This window comes from Dermochelys coriacea, chromosome 11, assembly GCF_009764565.3.
Source record: "Dermochelys coriacea isolate rDerCor1 chromosome 11, rDerCor1.pri.v4, whole genome shotgun sequence".
In the NCBI taxonomy this organism is placed as follows: Eukaryota; Metazoa; Chordata; order Testudines; family Dermochelyidae; genus Dermochelys; species Dermochelys coriacea.
The window spans coordinates 29921544-29936850 of NC_050078.2; the positions used below are offsets into that span (position 1 = coordinate 29921544).

A 15307-nucleotide genomic window follows, 5' to 3' on the forward strand; every position below is an offset into this window, starting at 1 on the left:
GAAGGGGTGGAGTGGGGGCAGGGCCTGTGACAGAGCCAGAGGTTGAGCAGTGAGCACCCTCCGCCCCAAGCACATTGGAAAGTTGGCACCTGTAGCTCCAGTCCAGGAGTTGGTGCCTATACAAGGAGCTGCATATTAACTTCTGAAGAGCCGCATGTGGCTCTGGAGCCACATATTGGCCACCCCTGCTCTAAACATTATCTATGTACTTCTACTGAATATGTCCCAGGATTAATTGGTCTAAATCCTAGTTGTTCAGTAGCTTGTTTTAGCGTTTTTTCCATTCTGATTTAGGCAGTGAATGAATCCCAAGTGTGAATCTTAATACCATGTACCTACAGCTCAGACATTTATAGACTAGAAAGATAGCGAACACATCTTAAAATTAGCTAACATGTTTTAATTAACACAGGTTAAAATAGAGCTTAGAGCAGTATAACTAGAACAGAAGTGTTTAACTTTTTGTACTTCTCATTTTTTTATTATTTTGTTTGAAAATTTCCTAGTTGGCAATTCTGACTTGTGGACTGCCTGCCTGGTATTCATAAAACAAAGTATTAAATCACAACCAGAATGCTAAACTTCTTCAGTACTCTTTTTTTCAAATACAGCAGAATCAGCAGTTATTAGGATATCCTGATGGATGGCATATTGCCCCAGTTAAGTGGCTGCTTCTATTGAGAGAAGAGAGTTTTCCTTAAAAAACAAGAGTCTGAAAACACTTTCAATAATATAAAATACCCTATGGATTAGAAATAAAGTAAAAACAGCATTTGTCAAATTTAATCGTTATTTGATTTGTCTTTAATCTTTTGGACCATCCCTGTTAGCTCCCTATTTACTACGTTTTGAGTTCTGCATGTGGATTGCTTGAAGGATTGGGTTCATGTCGTATTTTTTTTCCTAAATAGAAATTTGTCAACATTGAGATGCTTCTACAAAGTGTTTCACTTTTGACAAATCTGTATTTTCCAACAGAAAAACATTTTCTAGACATCTCACTACCCCATGGTATCTAGAGAGTGGATGGAATTCAGACAAAACAAATTGAGCTAAACTAGTATAACTTGACTAGATGACGACTCAAGTGATTATAGTAACTATTAGTATTTGAAGGCTGCAAACACCAAAGGATTGATTGTTGGGGTAGTCCAAGGGGTTTTGACTGAGAGTAAGATGAATCAAACTTTTGCTAGCACTGCGTGTAATTAAACAGACAAATAGTTTTCCAAGAGGTAGAGTGGAAGCCGAGTCACTAGTAGCTGTCACCTAAAATTAGATAGACAAGGTGGCTGATATAATATTTTTTATTGGACTTCTGTTAGCGAGAGAGAGAAGCTTTTCAAGCTACTCAAGCTTTTGAGCCACAAGCTTCTTCTTTTTCTTCGTCCAATAAAAATATTACCTCATGCTCCTTGTTTCCATGATATCCTGGCATCGACACAGCTATAACTATACTGCATATAAAATTAGAGTAGACTCAAGAATATAGGCAGTTACTTCTTCAGCATGAGCTTTAGTCAGTCATTGTTTTTGTTTTGTTTTTAATTCCCAGTCTTAAAATAACTCAAATTAGACAATGTAGCAAGTGTCATTGGAATGGCCTGCACGCTTCTTCCCATTATTTCAATGCACCTTGACTGGCCCATGCTTTCCCTGCGGCCTAGAATGGGTGCCAGAAGAACAGGCAATGCCTGTCATTAGATGACTATTGTGGTCTTCTTTGACAAATTATAGGCAAACCTGCAAAACAAGTCAACTTGATAAGGAAGTAGAAAATGAAAAGAATGTCAGGTTGTCACATTTCCCTGTATAAGATATTGGCTATATAAAGCCTCCCTCCTTTTGCTACTAAAATTATATGCCTGACACACTTCTCTTCTCATCATGACTGGATTTTGTTCTTTTGACTAGCTGTTGAAAAGTTATAAAGCTGAGCAGTGTGCACATTACCTCATCAGTTGTACCTTATACAGTCTCAGCATACATTCTGGGTGGGCTTTTCCAAAGCTTTTGGGATTGATTGACTCTTCCCCCATTGAAGGCAATGGTAGCAAGGTTGGGCCAACACTGTGTGCTTTTGCAACTCCCACCCTTTGTGGAATATCTGACAGTAGAAAATGTAGATAGGGGATGAAATATTATATTGCTACTGCCCAGTCAAGGAACAGCATACAACCACAATTGCTATCCTAAGACCCATGTTTAGGACTCTTCCGTCTTCCCCATATGTACCCGGGCATATCAAAGGAATGGCATGCTTTATTTCCAAAAAGAACTTTCCAATACGTGTTTGCTTAATATCCCCTGCTAGCCATTAATAGCATACACAGCCCGCTCTTATAGCAAGAGATGTATAGTCAACTTTTTAAAATAAAATTTCAATCAGAAAACATTTATACTTCCTTTTCCAATTTGCATTACATAGTTTGTCAATAGTCAGCATCAAATGTGTTTCTTATTGAGATTGACTAATTGTCAGGAAGCTTATTCAGTGAAACATATATGAATGTTACAGTGTGGATTTCTTTCTAGTAATCATGTGAGAAGATGTAAAGGCTACAGTAATTGCCAGTCTACTCTGGGTAGTGTCACTTCTGCAGATGCATTATAGTTAGGAAATTAAATGCAACTGGGCAATACACTGGCAGTTACAATAGCATATACTATAGTACAGCTATTTAAAAATGAAGATTCAGATTGTTGTGTTGCAAACAAAATAATCGGTTCAAGTGGCTAATGCCTCATTTTTCAATGTTAGTCTGCAATGTGGTAAACTAACTGAAATAAAACTGTTTAATTAAATAAGGGAGCAGTAATCAGAGGCTATAGAAACACTTGCAAGTCTTTAAATTCCTTCTTTGTGAAGTCACAACTCAGATTTCGGGCCATATTTTGCTCTTAGATGTGGACTTTTCGCTTACTGACCTTAATGTGCATGCTATCAAGGGCAGAATTTGGCCCATAATATATATTTGTTTGCTTTGATTGCAGACATTTATGTGGTTTCTTCCATGCTGTCTCCTACATATGGAACACCCACCTGTATCTGGTTCACAAGACTACCGCCTTCTCATTCAAATCCTTCCTGTACATGTTCATCTACCATGATATCCACAAAAAATCAATAGACTAAATATTGCGAAGTTGTGAGATAGTTGGAGACAGTCTATATATTCCTATAATTTGAATGGGAATCTACTAGTAGGATGTAGCCAGCCACCATCTGGCCACCTTACTTGTTTGGATTTCCCCCTCTCTCCTTCATCTGTTTTGTGTTTTTAGCGCATCAGTTCTCAAACTGAGCTGTGGATCCCTTGTTGAAGGTCTGCAGAGTATTGCATGCTCTTGTGTTGCTCACTATAACTCATTTGAAATGCTTTGAGTTCTTATCTGTTAATGCCCTTACATATAATTAACTACTGACATTGCCGGATGGATGCTATCTGATGGTAGATAGGAAGGGAGGTATCCATGAGGCAGTCTCCTTATTGAGTTGTGTCCCACACTGTAAAGACGTTTAAGAACCTCTGTTTTAGGTCCCAATCATACAATCTGATCTGCATGGGAGGACCCCTATGGCCATGCGAAATCCTCTTGAAGTCAATATAACCACGGTGGCAAAAAAACAAACCGACATCCATGTATAAGTTATCAGAGATTGTCCCATTCTATTGGACATAAATTTGGCAACATGACCTGTACGTTTGAGTATTGCAATCCATTATCTCTAGGAATGAAGCAGCACATCCTGAAAAGCACCAACTGGTATAGAATTCAGTAATCCATCTTAGCAACATGGGTTGCTATGAACACATTTCCATGAAGCAATGCTCTCTCCACTGGGTTCCTCTTGCATAGAGAGGCCTTTGGAAGGTCTCAGTCCTAACATTCGAAGCCATCCATGGAACTGGCCCTAGGTATCTGAGGGAGTGCCTCTCCCTCCATAGTTATGACTACTCACACCAGGTAGATTCCATTGGAACCATGAAAGTGTTGACCAGAAGAGCAAGGCTCATTAGTGGAGGATACAGGAGCTGGCCCTGGCCTATAGAACTTACTCACACAATAGATAAGTCAAGAATGAAAACAGGCCTTAGTACTTTCAGAACAAAATGCTAAACTTATTTCTTTAATTTCCAAATATACATGGAGAAATGAGGCAATTATCACTTCGAATAACTGTTAAATTTTTACAAATAGAATAAAATAAAATAACAAATAGAAGCATTTATTCATTTAAGTCTGAACCTCACAAAATATCTTATCTTTTTATTTCAAATAAAGGTGAGCCATAAAGTCAGTTAGAATGTTATTTCTCAGATAAGATGAGACAGAGTAGTAGTAATTTTCCACTGTCACGTTAGGTTTTTTTAATTCATTCATTCATGATTAGACTTTCTCTTTGTATTAACAAATAGGAAAGCTGATGAAATGCAAACTCAGCAAGATTTTTATATACACTGAAAATTACCATTGGTGTGTTTCCTTAATATGATCAGATAACTGTCAAGAACATTTTCGTAGCGGTGAAACACCCTTTTGTTAGTGAAACTCAAAAGATAAAAAGTTAGATGGCTAATATATAGTCAGAGTTCATATTTCTGGGTTTATACAGTTTGTCTTCATTTTAAGAAATTATCCAAAACTTTGTTTGAAAAACTAAACTCTTTTAAGCCAGAGCTCTGTTGCAAATATTTTCCACTGCAGCCTCCAGACATCTCTATCTTAGCAAAAACCTGATCTAGAATGTGACTGAGAGGCAAATGTATCTTGTAGTGGATTATAACTTTTATTTATCTTCTGCTAATTACCCCCAGACCGAGGACCCATTCTCTTTTTCCAAATGCAAAGAGACTTGCCTGTCAACCTCATCTCCTTGTGCTTTATCAAGTTTGGAACTAAAGCTCCTGCACAAAAAGGCACCCTACATAGTTTTTGGCAAGTAGAAAGGTAGTTTGTGCATGATAAGAGCATATTTTGGCAGCCATTTTTTCTCATTAACTGCTAGAAATAGAGAGCAATGCTTTATACCATTTGAAAGCTGGGGTTACAAGCTTTTGTATGGTCTACACCATTGATTCTGTGTTTAATAGCTCTCAAGATAACAAGTACTAAAGGCATGTCAAAATCAAAGGGGAGAGACAAAGGTAATTAGAATGTTGTGAGTTTAAAATCCATTATCTCATGAAACTCTAAACCTAAAAAAAAAAATTGCTATCAACCATTCTAAAGCTGGGAGCGTCAGGAAACAATGTAGCTGTTTAGCAGCAGTGGAACAAATTCTGCTGTCAGTTTCACTGAATAATTACATTGATCTTAGAGTCATAAAAATGCAGAGCTAGAAGGGACCTCAAGAAGTCATCTAGTTCATCTCCCAATGCTGAGGCAAGATTAAGTATACCTACACCATTCCTGACCATTGTTTGTCTAATCGGTCTTAAAACGCCTCAGTGATGGGGACTCCACAACGTCCCCACATAACATGTTCCAGAGATTTCCTGTCCTTAGAGAGAGAGGTTTTTTTCCTAATATCTACCAAGATCTCCCTTACTGCCAACTAAGCCAATTACTACTACTTCTACCCTCTGTGGACATAGAGGCCAATTGATCACAATCCTCTTTATAAGACCTTTTTACATATTGGAAGACTGTATCAGGTTCCCCCTTAACCTTCTGTTCTCTAAACTAAATATGAATTTTTTTTGGCCTTTCCTCATAGGTGATGTTTTCTAAACCTCTTATTTTTGTTGCTGTCCTCTGTACTCTTTGTTTGTCCACATCTTTCTTAAACTGTACCACCCAAAACTAGACACAGGTCTCTGGCTGAGGTCTCACCAGTGCCAAATAGAGTGGAACAATTGTCTCCCGCCTCTTGCATATGACACTCCTGTTAATACTACCCTACATTGACATTTGCCTTTTTTTGCAATAGCATTACATTATTGGCTCATATTCAATTTGTGATCCATTATAACCCCTAGATGTTTCTCTGCAATACTGCTGCCTAGCCAGTTATTCCCCATTTTGTGTTTGTGCATTTGATTTTTTTCCTTCCTAAGTGTAGTACATTGCACTTGTCTTTATTGAATTTCATCTTATTGATTTTATCCTGTAGTAAATGAATCAATTAAATTACTTTGGATTTACATAGATGTAACAGAGAGAAGAAATTGGGATATATATATATATGTATATATATTGTATATTTTCCAGAGAACCTGTCAGTATATTGGTCCATTCTTTTATTTCCAGAGAAGTCTTTTAGAAACAGTCAAACACAAAGGGAGAGGGGAGAATGAATAATAACAACTAAATTTAGATTGCAAACATAAAAGTGTAAAATTTAAGAAGTAGGAATGTTAATTTATCCCACAACCATTGAAATCACTTTCTTGTGTTATAACTTCTGTGAATGACAAGAGCAATATCAAATCCCATAACCCGAAAAGTGGAAATAAGATGCAAATTAGATTGCTGAGAACATGACTTTCTGAGCATATATTGACTGTAAGCAGAAAGGAAGATCATAGAGTAGAAATGCAGATTGTATAGTGATTGTATTTATTTTTATGAACAGATATTAGCACTTGACTGTGCCTTTAGGCTCATCCATGAGTAAGGGGCAATGTGTACACTGCACCATGCAACAGTAGTGCCAGGAGGCATTGTGCCTCTGGGACACCTCTTTAAGGTACAATCTCCTCCTTGTTTCTCTTGTTCCAAGGGGTAGTAATTTGCTGTTCGTTTATAACAAGAGCAAATTATGAGACTATCTGCATCAGCTTTTGCTGGTTGTTATGTTGCAGGTGTGGAGCATTAGTTCTCAGTGCCTCATGGGCTGCATGCACCCATAGAGTAGAAGGAAAGAAAGGCAGGATTTTCTCCCATAGAAATAACAAAATTGATTGAAAAAATCAGCACTGTTACTTCCATACTTGTAATAAGACAGTGGGTTCTTTATGACAGTTGATCAACTTTTTAAAGACAATGAACTAATTTTTGAGGGTTTGATGAAATAATCCATCTTCCTTTCAAGTTATTTTTCCCAAAACAATTAGTTAAATTTTAAAACACCAGCAAGATGCCTTTTAAATCTGTACTTAAAAATTAGATGGCCATTTTTTTCTTTCTTTCTTAGAAAATCAAAGCACATAGAACCACTGGTAAACTAAAGCAAAAGAAAACCGTGTGAATCATAGAACTTAAAATTATCTGATTTGAAATTTTTTTATATAAAATGAAGCTGGATAAATTGATATGGATTTCAGTTATTTAGGTTAGTTCAATTTTAATTTTGATTCTGAGATAGTAAATTAATAATATTTCATACCATATGTAATTAACTATCCAACATGGGAACCAAGACATTTGTATGGCTATACTTTTCCATATTAGCAAATTATAAATAGAACAAATATTGTTTTTATTAGCCTTTAATTTCCTAAAGTGGATGGCAGCAAAAATATCAGAGTTGTAACAGCTGCTACATGCAATTGTATCTTGTCGATCTATAATTATAGGAATTAGAAAATGGTAAAATGATCAGTGACATTTTTGTGTAGCTGTAAAGAATACTATACATTGATTATGTATTTCTCTGAAAAATTCCAGGTGTTGTCAAAGTTGATTATGGTGATGTGTCAGTCAGAAAAGCACTAAGAGAAAATCTGAAGTGTAAACCCTTTTCATGGTATCTAGAAAACATCTATCCAGACTCTCAGATTCCAAGACGCTATTATTCACTTGGTGAGGTATGAATTATTTCTTCTGGTTAAGTTAAAATACATTGTGAATATGGGGGCATTGCTAAAGAGCTAGAATTTCTGTAGCATTCTCAATTAAATGCTTTGAAGTGTTCCCCACACCCAATCTTTTTATTTTAAACATACTGCTGCTTTTCTTTTGCATGCTTCATAACGGGATGCCTCTTCATAAATGTTCAGACCTAAAGGTTTATCTTTTTAACTGCATGGCTTGTTGGAAAAATAATGCTTGTGACTAATACTTCTAAAATGAAAATAATGTGCATTAGTTGGAGAAAATGCTTTCCAGTAGCATTTATATGATTATAGATAGAGTAATATAAGTGAGGTCATTTTTGACAAACTGGTTTATTCGTTTATGCCCTATCTGGTGGTGTAGTTTACAGGTGAGTATCACAAACATTCCTAACAAACAGAAGATTTTAATGAAACAAAGTGCAGAGACCTCTTTCAATGTCAGATAATTTACTATTTGAAATATTATTTTATGTTTTATCTGAGCTGACTTTTAAAAGCTCTAAATACTTGTGCAAAAAGATAACTACTGGTAGAACAGCAATCAAAAGGGTTTGTGTTTTTCTTACATTCAGCAAAGTAACCTCAACATTATAAGAATTTGGAATTGCTATGCAAAGTAAAATCCACAGTAGGCTTTTTAGTCTAACTATTTAAAAATAAGTCAAACCTGGTGTTAGAGAGAACGTACTTAATACGCATGAAATAATAGGGTTTTGGAAGAGAATGTCAGAATGGTAAACCTGGGTATGTGAAAATTATAAAATAGTCATTAAAAATACCGTATTTTCATCAATATGGCCCCGGTTTCTATGGAAACGGGAACAAAAACTCAGGCAGCATCTGTGAACTAAAACTCTTGCTTGTCAATTTCAGCTGCTGGCTGCCAGCTGAGCAGCAAAGGTGGATTTTTGCACCTATAGATAATAATACTGGAAATATGAAAAAAGCAGAAATGAGAGAGACACAGGACAGTATATGTCTTTTACTTAATGGGGAAGGAGAGCAAATAATGGATGAAACAGAGAAAGCTGATGTGTTGAATGCCTCTTTGGTTTCAAAAAAAAAAAGAAAGAAAAGGAGGACTTGTGGCACCCTAGAGACTAACAAATTTATTTGAGCATAAGCTTTCGTGAGATACAGCTCACTTCATCGGATGCATTCAGTGGAAAATACAATGGGGAGATTTATATACACAGAACACATGAAACAATGAGTGTTACCATACACACTGTAACAAGAGTGATCAGGTAAGGTGAGCTATTACCAGCAGGAGAGTAGGGTGGGGAAAAAACCTTCTGTAGTGATAATCAAGATGGGCCATTTCCATCAGTTGACAAGAACGTCTGAGGAACAGCCGGGGGGGAGAAGGGAATAAACTTGGGGAAATAGTTTTACTTTGTGTAATGTCCCATCCACTCCCAGTCTTTATTCAAGCCTAAGTTAATTGTATCCAGTTTGCAAATTAATTCCAATTCTGCAGTTTCTTGTTGGAGTCTGTTTTTGAAGTTTTTTTGTTGAAGTATTGCCACTTTTAGGTCTGTAGTCGAGTGACCAAAGAGATTGAAGTGTTCTCCGACTGGCTTTTGAATGTTATAATTCTTGATGTCTGATTTGTGTCCTTTTATTCTTTTACGTAGAGACTGTCCAGTTTGACCAATGTACATGGCAGAGGGGCATTGCTGGCACATGATGGCATATATCACATTGGTAGATGTGCAGGTGAATGAGCTTCTGATAGTGTGGCTGATGTGATTAGGGCCTCTGATGGTGTCCCCTGAAATATTAAAAATCATTAAAAATATTAATGGTAATCAGATGCTTAACACAATTAACAGCAACAAGGGGGAAGGATCCCAGGCCAAAACACAGAAAGAACAAGTTAAAGGGTTTTTAGATGGGTTAGATGTATTCACATCCATAAGGCCCGATGAATTTCATCCTAGAGTACTTACAGAAATAGCTGAAGCAATCTTTGAACCATTCATTGGAGACTATCTTTGAGAACTTGTGGAGGACAAGTGAGGCCCAGGAGACACTGGAGAAGGGCAAACATTTCTTTTCTTCAAAAGGGAAGAAAAGGAGGATCTGGGGAATTATAGACCAGTAAACCTAACTTTGATATCTGGAAAGATACTGGAACAAATTATTAAACAATCAGTTTGTTAAAACCTGGAGGATAATTAGGTGGTAAGTAATAGTCAATATGGATTTGTCAATTACAGATCATGCCAAATCAATCTTGTTTCCTTCTTTTACGAGGTAATGGCTGGGGGAAGCAGTAGATTTGATATACCTGCATGTTAGTAAGCTTTTGACACATTCCCCTATGACATTCTCGTAAACAAACTAGGAAAATATGGTCTAGATGAAATTATTCTAAGGTGGGTTCACAACTGATTGAAAGACCATTCTAAAAGAGTACTTATCAATGATTTTCTGTCAAACTGGGAGGATATATCAAGTGGGGTCCAGCAGGTGTCTGTCCTTGGTTCACTAGTATTGAATATTTTCATTAATGACTTATTTTGCTAGATTAAGTTTTAAACTTTTGGATTCTTGTTTTCACTTGTATTTGCTTCTGACATCTCTATCTTGATCCCTTTTACTTGGTATCACTTAATCAGGGCTCTTTTGTATACTTTTACTATAAACCAATTCGGTGCTTTGTTTGAAGGGAAGGCTATATTTACCCCATTTAAATTAATGAGCAGTGATGTACTGAACAGTGAACTCAACATCTTCTGTGAATGCACAATGGCAGGGGCAATGCACTGCAGAGAAACATATCTGCAGAGTTTGGTGACTGGAGTTCACTGATTGTTACCTGCTAGGCAAGGCTTGGGCCAGGAGAGCCCTTAAGGAGTTTGCTGGTGAGGGATTCTGGTGTGGCAGGGAGCTGACACACAGTCTAATCACCAACAAAACTAACTCTTGCTCAGGCAGAGAGGTAACAGTTGCTCCCCGCTGTCGGTATTCCCAGCAGTGTGTTACAAGAACATATTTATAGAATTTACTGATGATACCAAGCTGGGAGGGGTTGCAAGCACTTTGGAGGATATGATTAGAATTCAAATGATCTTGATGAACTGAAGAATTGGTCTGAAATCAAAAGTGAAATTCAATAATGACAATGCAAAGTACTGTGCTTAGGAAGGAAAAATCAAATATAAAATCGGGAATAACTGGCTAGGCAGAAGTGCTGCAGAAAAGGGTCTAGCCGTTCTAGTGGATCACACATTTAATATGAGTGAATAATGTAATGCTGGTGTGAAAAGGCAAATAAAGCTTGGACAGAGAGCCTCCTTCAACAACCATGTTAGATAGGGTTCTCCCCCACCACACATGAAGAACAGCTTTTCCAATTGCCCCAGTCTCCGGATAGGAGTAGTTCCCAGTCTCCAGCAGCTGAAGCTGCTTCTGCTTTTTAATAATAAAACAACCTAATCCTGGAACCTTCCCTTTCCCCTCATTTGAGTCAGACATGAAGCCTGCTACAGACTTTGCATTGCAATCATTTTGTGGACTGCCAATGAAGAAGGATATGGCTAGAACTGGGAGTAGCACTACTTACTTATCAATGAACTCAATCCCCCAAGCAGCTTCATAGTTCCTGTCTGCAGAGCAGATGGCTTGTTTCCATATACACCTGACCAACCTGTCCCTAAAGAGATCAGGCTGATGTGTGGGCATATTACACAGCCTTAGAGATCTCAGAAACCCCAGAAAGCCACACATCTAACTTGCACAGCAGAGATTTAAACAAGCCTGATTTAAAATAAATAAACTGTTTAAGAAACCTGATGGTTTCCTTTGAGGGAAGCAAAGCAATTTAAAAACAGAAATATCTTTATCATCCTAAATATTTTAGTGATAAGCCTGTCAGCATGCAAGACTCACTAGTTGAATTTCTTGTCACAGCCTATTTTTCCCTGGGCCAGTAAGGCCTAAGAGGCCTATAAAATAAGACCACTGAGCATCTGAATGAGAGCCTTGTGTTTATGAATAGTGACCTCCTTTAGCTGATTAAGGAGCAATGTTGTTAGGCTGTAAAGACCGTCCCCTTCCAGTTCTCCTTGGCATTGTGTAATATATTAAAATAATCTGATTTTACTTGTATCGGTGATTTAATTCTGATTTAATTACATTCCAGCTTGATTTATCCCGTATATACAGTACCAGTTAGGCATCAGTAAGTGGTATTTGTAATTGCAGCTGATGGATAATTGTATTAAATGTAAATGTTTAATCAAGACATTGAAGTATTTTGGAATTATGCAGTATATATCGCAATGGCTTTTCATAAAGGATGCATGAGAGCTAAAGATGCATTTTTACTTTGTGTATTGCAGTTGGAAATTCTCCCTCTCCTACTGACACAATATAAGGACCTAGACAGATACCCAGATACTAGAAAATCATCTTACCAGAACTCTTGAAGAGCAAATATTTTTGCCTTAGGAATACACCAGATTGTGCCAACTATATTTTTAAAAGTATTCCCTGGGGAGTGATACCCCGTATAGAATCTATCTACTACATTTGCTTTATTACACGCATGCACGCGCACACACATGATTGCATTTGTTAGACATTGTGATAAACTATCAATATATTCATGGTCTGATTTTTCAGAGGTTTGAGCATCTTAAGTTCCCACTGACTTTAGTGGAAACTCTGTATGCTCAGCACTACTGAAAGTCAAGCCATCATTGTATTTTCAGGAGCAAACTATAAAATCTATTAAAGTGCATTGAAGAAAAGTTTCCCATCTAGTGTATTATTCCATGTCTATTGCTCTGAGTATATGGTTTTGTTTAAATGGAGAAAAATAAACAGATTTCCAAATTTCTCATGCCTCTGTAATTGTGTGCGCCCATGAAGATGGAAGGGTTGTCACAGAGTAAGGGGGAACGTTTAGTTGGAGCCTCCTGTTAAAATATGGGCAACACATGCTGGTGACAACCAACTGCACAGAATATTGTATTACAGTGGAGGAGAGAGAACCACTTTTAGTCAAAGGGCATTAGGGTAAACCATTACACTTATGAAAGTGCCATAAGATTGTTAAAGTCTGTGCAGAGCAGATGGGGCCTCAGTCTTTAAGGTCTTATCTGAAAGGACCACACACAGAACTGTGTGTTACTCAGTGGATGTACCTGGGAAAGATGGAGAGTTGAATCAGCCTTGCTGCACTTGAAAAACAACAACCAATTTTGAAGACAAATAATTTTGTCCTATATCACTTTCTTCACGAAAGGTAATATTTTATTAGATAATTAAGGCAAAACAGTCCATTGACATAGAGGGAGAGGTGAATTTTTATACATACAAGTAACACATTTAAATCACAATGTGCTGCTTTGTGATATTTTTCACGTGCTTGAAGATGTTCTTTGTTCAAAGCTGGGAACGCACATACATGTTGCAGGTTAAAACATTGGTGCATTCGGATCATGTAACTGAACATTCAGATGGGTAGTTGCTCATGCAGTTACCTTATTTTCACACATAAATGTGAGGTTTGGAATTATATATTTCAAAGATCATCTGTAGTATCTAGGTCAACAAATTTAATCCTAATGTTTTTTGCAGTGTCTTCTGGTTTCTTTTCTTTTCTTTTCTTTTCTTTTTCTCTTCCTTTTAACTACCTGCATTTGTTTTCACCTTTGTTTTCTTCAGATCAGAAATGTTGAAACCAACCAATGTTTGGATAACATGGGCCGCAAGGAAAATGAAAAAGTGGGTATATTCAACTGCCATGGCATGGGAGGAAATCAGGTAAAAAAAATTAGCTACACAGTAATTGCTTAAAGAATTATGTTCTTTAATCTGCGGGTGTGGAAACAAAGGCACAACAATCATCTAAATAATATAAACAGCCTGATTTAAATTCACTGAAGGTAGTGCTGAGGCTGAAAAAGAGTCAAAGCTAAAATTTCTCCCTTCAATACTTCACTGTTGCTTCTTCACTGATGCAGAATGGGATGGTATTTTTAAGTGTTGGTATTTAAATATTATGCTTCATGTTCACAGGGCAACAACATGTGTTATCCCATGTACCTTTTACTTTTGGCAGCATTGAAACAGTTTACTTACCTAATTGTGCTTTGGTATTGCAGCAGAAATGTTGGTGTGTAGAATCACTCGGTATTCAGAGGTTACAAAACAAAAGCTATAGTTGCAATTATTGAGCAAAATAATGAAAGATAAAGACAGAGTTCCAAACTTACTTCTTAACTTCCTGCCACTTATGAATTTTAACAATACTCAAAAGGCCTAATTTTCAGATAGTGTCTGTACCCTTTGAACACGTATATATTGTACACATAGACCACCATTTGCAGCTCTGGCCAAACTCTTGAGTGAATACATTTTTTTCCTTTGTAAGCAAACAAAGACCTTAAGGTGCAATGTAGACACCAGCTTTGAACATTTGGTCCTGAATGTTTACTTATTTTTTTGCTTATGGAAAAAATATCCTTTATGGAAATGGATGAGACTTTGGACTTTGGATGAGGCTTACAAATAGTCATAATTTTTAAAAATGTGTGCTGTTGTATTAATTAAGATGGACTATATGGGCTAAAGATGTTAACATAACCCAGTCACTGTCCAGCATTAAACAGTGTTAAACAAGGTCCAGGGTTTGGTATACAGAGACCTCAGCCTGTGTAGTACCAGGGCAAACACAGCATTAAAAAATATTAACCTTGTATGAAAGATAAAGGAAGAGGGAAAACAGTTACAGTATTTGAAATATAAAGTATTAAATAAGCTTTCACTTTAACAACATCCCTTGTTCCCTTTCCCTTTAGCTGCAGAGAGCTTTCAGAAGGGAAAAAAACCCTTGTCTGACAGTCTCTGAGATGGTATCAGAGGGTAATAGCTGTCCCTTTTGGGAAAAGAGAAATTAGCTGAGATGGGCTGGAGCTGTTGCTGCTGCTGTTAAAATCAAATCCCATTTCATCCCACCAGGGTGTTTGGGCTTCAGCTGGAGCTGGTAGAAGTGGTCGTGTTATCTGTGTCCCTCTCTCTGGCCTGGTCTGGTCTGGACATCTCCCAGGATTAGGATGATGAGGGCCTGGGTTCCCAGGAGATGCGTGGGGAGGTGAGGGGGTAGTAGTCATGATGATGAAGCTCGCTCCAGTAGCCAATTTTTCTCCCAAAGTCTTTCTTTAAGAACCCAAAAAGAGAATGGCCCATCTCCTCATTATTTTGTCCACCAATTAGGTCTAGTTTCTAACACACCAATTTTGATTCACTGATTTCTGCCCTTTTCTTGTTTTTTACACTTTTCTTGTTTACCAAGCATGATCTTAACAAAGTCTTTAAGTTAGATCAATAAGTCTTTTTGTTTAAAGAAAAGGAGTACTTGTGGAACTTTAGAGACTAACAAATTTATTAGAGCATAAGCTTTCATGAGCTACAGCTCACTTCATCGGATGCATTTGGTGGAAAAAACAGAGGGGAGATGGATATACACACAGAGAACATGAAACAATGGGTTTATCATACACACTGTA

The 15307-nt window shown here is 37.2% G+C and overlaps 1 protein-coding gene across 4 annotated transcripts in view; it reads left to right on the forward strand.

Moving 5' to 3' along the window:
* The window catches only part of GALNT13 (polypeptide N-acetylgalactosaminyltransferase 13), a 338478-nt gene that overhangs the window by 258788 nt on the left and 64383 nt on the right, over positions 1 to 15307 (forward strand). For all 4 annotated transcript variants that reach the window (XM_038421728.2, XM_043505126.1, XM_038421727.2 and 1 more), the window contains 2 exons: positions 7615 to 7754; positions 13464 to 13562. In XM_038421728.2, the coding sequence (XP_038277656.1) occupies positions 7615 to 7754; positions 13464 to 13562 (239 nt within the window). The remainder of the gene's footprint in view (positions 1 to 7614; positions 7755 to 13463; positions 13563 to 15307) is intronic.